The sequence below is a fragment of the Tribolium madens genome, unplaced genomic scaffold (genome assembly GCF_015345945.1).
Source record: "Tribolium madens isolate multiple individuals breed KSU strain unplaced genomic scaffold, Tmad_KSU_1.1 Scaffold_91;HRSCAF=231;Tcas5.2_LG7, whole genome shotgun sequence".
Taxonomy (NCBI): domain Eukaryota; kingdom Metazoa; phylum Arthropoda; class Insecta; order Coleoptera; family Tenebrionidae; genus Tribolium; species Tribolium madens.
The window spans coordinates 3205660-3211674 of record NW_025401063.1 but is presented as its reverse complement, the minus strand read 5'-3'; the positions used below and the strand labels follow the sequence as shown (position 1 = coordinate 3211674).

At 29.1% G+C, this 6015-nt stretch overlaps 1 protein-coding gene across 7 annotated transcripts in view; it reads right to left on the bottom strand.

The window, feature by feature from the left end:
- LOC123012137 (CREB-regulated transcription coactivator 1-like) overlaps positions 1-6015 on the bottom strand; it is a 22340-nt gene that overhangs the window by 10068 nt on the left and 6257 nt on the right. For 5 of the 7 annotated variants that reach the window (XM_044409947.1, XM_044409946.1, XM_044409948.1 and 2 more), the window contains 5 exons: positions 4619-4816; positions 1476-1600; positions 1257-1413; positions 1064-1165; positions 923-964 (listed from right to left, as the gene is read on the bottom strand). In XM_044409947.1, the coding sequence (XP_044265882.1) occupies positions 923-964; positions 1064-1165; positions 1257-1413; positions 1476-1600; positions 4619-4816 (624 nt within the window). The remainder of the gene's footprint in view (positions 1-922; positions 965-1063; positions 1166-1256; positions 1414-1475; positions 1601-4618; positions 4817-6015) is intronic. The other 2 variants (XM_044409951.1, XM_044409949.1) reach the window with 2 other exon arrangements.

Genomic DNA, 6015 nt, shown 5'->3' with positions numbered 1-6015 from the left:
ACTGTATATAAATCTTATTTAGGTGTTAAATAAATATGATTGTTTTTTTATATTACCGAAATAGTCGTGAATTTTTTTTCACTGAAAACTTTTATAACCTCAGAATTAACAAACGCTTTTTTGCATAAGAGTTACTATAAATTAAAAAAAAACTCCATAAAAAAATATATGTGTTATTAAATTAGTCTCCTTTAAGAAGTAAATTTAATTATTCATTAATGAAAGTATAAACCAACTTTATAAATACATACAAATTAAGAGATACTGTTGAATTATTCAATAAAAAATGCAAAAAATTGATTCTGTTGAAAATATAACACGACATAAATTTTAGCATTATTTAATACAGTAACATAAAGAGTTTGATGAAAAAGAGTTAATTTTACCAACGTTTTATCCTGCGAAATAATCAATAAATCGATTATGAGAGTCGTAAAAATATAACAAAAGTTTGCTTTGTACAGTTTTTGTTGATTATTATCTTGTGGTGGTAATTAAACAATGTTTTTAATTACTCCATATTTTTTACTTTAATTTAAAATTCACAACACTAAAGAAAATTATCTTGTAAAATATGATTTTGACCTCGAAAACTTGATTACATCATAATTTTAAAATGAATTTGTTATTTAATTTTTTATACAAGAGACATCAAAATTGTCAAGGTAATTTAGAAACTAATTATGAACGACTTCCCCCAACGACACACCTAACTTTACGCATTTGAAATAACATCTAAGAAAATGTATTTATTTTTTTAAACAAATAAAATTTTCTTTAAATGTATACAAACTGTTTTATTATGTATGATTATCACTTGCATGTTAAACAGCTATGGTTAAAAAAAAAAACAAAAAAGTAACTTTATACAAAATTATAAAACAAAGAAATTTTTTTTGCAAAAAAGCACCTCTAGACTTACCTTATTTAGATGATTCGCATACCTAGGAACTGATAAATGATTCTGCAACAAAATTACAAAAACCATGCAAAACATAAATCACAACAAAAACATGCGAAAAAAAAAGAAGCACAAATTAAAAAAATCTAGCACTGGACATACCGAGTGTGCATGTGATACATGTGTAAAATGAAAACGACCTTGTCGTACTCCTTGAGGTATACTTGTGGGAGATAATGTAGATGGACTTGTATTTACAGGACTCTGTAAATAAGCCAAGTGAATACTAACTAAATTGAATTTAAACTACCGGGAAATGACACTAAGTATATACAGCGCCACTTATGATACCTACAGAACTATAGGGTGAACTTCCTTGGTCTGCATCTTGATCTAAAGGTACTCGAATCGGCGACGAAAAATTCACATTAGTTAAATCGGGCAAAGAGCCCGTATTATTACCACTTATCGGTATTTGAACCGCTCCGGGCACATGAGCCGAAGGATATATACTAAAAAAAAAAAAACAAAACACGGTCAGAAAAGAAAACAAAAAACAATTGCGATATCTTACTGTATACCAGGTACGCGAGGAACTTCACAACTCGACCTCGGTCGCCCTTCATTTCGTTCAGGACCGTTCATATTTGGCATAATCCACCTACTGTTGCAGCTGTCATTTCGCTCCGAATTCATGTCCTAGGATGGAAAATACAGGGTGTGTTAGAACTCGCGCCCCAGAGAAAAATTTCAAGTAAAATAAGATACCAGGAAKGTGGAAAAAATGTTCTATTTGACATTTATTTTTTGACATTTGACAGTTTTTATGTCGATTTAATGATACTAATGATCTTATACAGGGTGTTTCGTCTAAACCCCACATTAAATGTATTGGGAGTTCGAATAATATTTGTTTGTTATACCGGAAGTTGGTCTCAACTTTCTTATTTTAAATGAAAAGCTATAAAGCTGCGTTTTTGGATTAATTGGGTTATTTTAAGGTAGTTTTCATCAGCTTTCCCTATACTTAAAATTAGCCGTTTTTGAAATATTTGGAGTTTTTTTAAAAACCTTTCACTTTAAAAATCTTTGCTATTTTTTAAAATTTTGAATTCGTTTTTTTGGCGTTTGAAAGAGAAAGTTTAGATCTTTCTTCCGGTGTTTTCAAATTCTGAAAAAAAAATAAATCAACCATAAAATTTTAAAGTTACTTTTGTAATAATTCAAATACCCATAACTCAATTTTTTCAAATGAAATACCCCAATTTTTATTTTACTAAATGGAAGAGAATTTAATTCTGCATCGATCTGTATTAACATTTCCTATACCTAAATATAATGATTTTTAAGTTATGGTGACTTTTTGTTAAGACTGCCGAAAATCTATTACTAGCCACATCCGTTTTCGTATAGCTTGCCATGGAAATCAAAAATGTCACAATTGTGTCTCAATAAACGTCGACAGAGACTTATTATTTAACAAATAGTGCCAAAATATGGAGAGTCAAAGCTACTCAAACTTAGATTTAATTAATTTATTTTGTATTTATAGAGAGCGTAACAAAATTATGATGTCGTTCATTAAACAAAAATAAATTTTTCTTACTTGTTAGCTTTAAATAATGATCGCATGGTAGAACCCATCAATAATAATTAAGTTTGCATAACTTTGGTTCTCCATATTTTGGCACTATTTGTCAAATAATAAGTCAGTGTCGACGTTTATTGAGAAACAATTTTGACATTTTTGATTTCCATAGCAAACTATGTGAAAAGAGTGTAGCTAGTAATAAATTTTCTGTAGTCTTAAAAAAAAGTCATTAACTTGAAAATTAAATTAAATTTAGGTATAGGGAATGTTAATACAGATCAATGCACAATTAAATTCTCTTCTATTTAGTAAAATAAAAATTGGGTTATTTCATTTGAAAAAAATTAAGTTAAAAAAAAGTATTTGAATTATTACAAAAGTAACCATAAAATTTTGGGATATGTTTTTTTTTTCAAAATTTGAAAACACTAGAAAAATGATCTAAGCTTTCGCTTTTAAACGCCAAAAAACGAATTTAAAATCTTAAAAAATGCCAGAGTTACCGATTTTTTAAGTGGAAGGTGCAGATCCAAAAATTTTTGAAAAACTCCAAATATTTCAAAAACGGCTAAATTTACGTAAAATTAAGTAAAATAATTAAGTAATAAATATACCTNATTTGAAAAAAATTAAGTTAAAAAAAAGTATTTGAATTATTACAAAAGTAACCATAAAATTTTGAGATATGTTTTTTTTTTCAAAATTTGAAAACACTAGAAAAATGATCTAAGCTTTCGCTTTTAAACGCCAAAAAACGAATTTAAAATCTTTAAAAATGCCAGAGTTACCGATTTTTTAAGTGGAAGGTGCAGATCCAAAAAATTTTGAAAAACTCCAAATATTTCAAAAACGGGTAAATTTACGTAAAATTAAGTAAAATAATTAAGTAATAAATATACCTTTCCATTTAAAATAAGAAAGTTGAGACCGACTTTCGGTATAAGCTAAAGTGCCGACATCTTGAAAATATTTTCATTTAAGAGGACTTAATGGTTTATGACTATGTACCAATTTTCAAATAAATACGATTATTCCAACTCCCAATATTTCTAAAGTGGGGTTTAAAAAGAACATCAGGGTTTCCCAGCGAGTTGAAAAAGTCCATTAGTGACCTTTAATTGGTAAAATTAATAAATACAGGGTGGTGCAAAAMTCTGGACACGATTTTATTCTGGCGAAACTATCAAATTTTTTGGCAAATAAATTTATAGGTGTGCAATGGCTATAAAATAGCTATTCAAAAAAAAATTAAATATTAATTATTTGTTTATACTTACGAGATAAACATACTAACAATTTTTTTTTTAAATAGGAACCTATACTAATATTCTTTTAATTTTTCCCGTTTATCGTAAAACTGTGTCAAATAACACAATCCCATGCGCTAATAGTTTTGTCTTTGTTGTTACTATGCGAATGAGTGAGACAAAATGCAAACGGTCAAGCGTAGCTGAAAATAGGAGMGACCACCAGTCGTTCTCAAACTATGAGACGCCTCTAAGCTAAAATTTTTTGTTATTATTATTATTACTTTTTTAATAAATTAATGTCTTGTATGTTTTCAAGCAAAACAAAATGTTAACAGTCTGTTTATTTTATTAAACATCCATTCATTAATTGTCAATTTTGAGAATCACTGTTATGTTTTGGTCYAGTGAAGTAGATAGGCGTGCTAAAGTTTTCTGTCTCTTTTAAACGACCTAAGTGCGAGAAAGACAACATACCACTGGTGGGACCAGAGAGCGGCATAACGTTTATCTTACTTGCTCCTACCTACTTACTTGAAGAGCGAGAGAGACAACAAAGTTTTATGACATTCAGAATTCGACCATACCACAATTTTTTCAAGACAACGAACTTGTTACAAGAATGGTTTCTGTGCATTTTTTTTTTTTTGTAAACCTCACGTTTTTGTTAAAAAAATGTTTGACTTACAAAAAACTTGGAAAATTATTTTACCAACACAATGAAATAGAGTCAAAGTGCAAAATTTAAACTCTCAAACTTGAATTTTTTTTGACATTTTTTCCATGTTCCTGGTATGGTACCTTACATGGCGCGAGTTCTAGCGCACCCTGTATAAAAAAAATTGTCTCGCCGAGGCGTGAGCCGAGCTTGACACTCACCTGCATGGCGCTTTGATGTAGGGCTGAATCGCTATGCGTGCGCCGCCAACTCGTATCGTGCGGTGGACTTAAAAAAGAATTACTGGAATATGGTGATGTATCTAATCTTCTGTCATGTGGCCTTCTTATAGGTCCGCCTTGTGAACGTGCCCTACTGCCTGGTCGGTAGTTTACCATGTTTGCGGTTGTTGCTTCATCCTGTCAAAAACCAAACAATTAATAAAATTATCGATAGAAAAAAAATAAACTACAAAAAAAACGACCCGATTGAATGCTGCGTCCCTGAAAACTTACGGGATGATATCATTATTTATTATTCTAGACGAGAAACTGGTAACATTTGGTATTGGATTTATGTTTGATATTATTTCATTATGCCGTTACAATGAAAACGAATTGCCAATTATTTCAAAAAATGTGTTTCACTTATGACTTTCATGATCAAGTGTTTTACTCCGCAATTTCGAATATAAATTTTTATTTTATCTGCTTTCGTGAAAAAACCTAGGTGGCGCATATTACCGCAAAAATTGTACGAAACTAACCTCTTGGTGCTTATTTTCGAAATAATTAGAACCAATTAGAATTAGAAACCAAGTCATTAACGTAATTGGTAAATCATTCGGTTTCACCCTGTATAGTATTACATTCAGACCAGTAGCGGTCAACATTTTTGTAAGGTTGACTGACTTTGAAGTGCGTCATAAAGTGTCTTACAAAATTTAAAATAATTTTTTAATTAAATAATTTAATAAAAATCCAGGTAACCGGAAGCTCTAAAAACTCATTTTTTCACTCCCAAAAGTACCCACTATACATAACTATGAAACACAAACCGGGAAAAAACACACATAATGACATTCTTTCAAAATAAAACTTCAAAAAAACTGATACTCGATTTCTTTGAAATTTGTCTAATTAACTTTTGTCAGCACTGAAATCAAGAGTAAAAGTGCAAATTTGTTCTACATGATTCAAAAAAATTAAATAAAAAGAGGCTTTGCAGTATCAACTTTTATAATAAAAAAAAAGTTACATGTGCTGTTATTTTTTGAAAATCATTCTAATTTTAATATTTTTTTTAATTAAAAGTTAAGTTTCAACACTTGATCATGAAAATAAGTAAGAAAATTCATGAAACTTGTTACAGGAGGTACTTCAGTTGTACACATTAAAAACCCAAAATAAAGGGTGATTTTTAAAAAGCGGCAGGTGCTGTAGAAATTTTATTTATGACTCGATTTCAAAAATTAAAAAAACTAAATTAAATGACTTTTAATATAGTGTAAGCTGACAATTTTGGAATTTTTCTAAATGTCATAGTTTATTTTGGACTATATTCAACTTCCTAATTTTAAATTAGAACACATATTTTTTTCTTCATAATTTGAAAGATA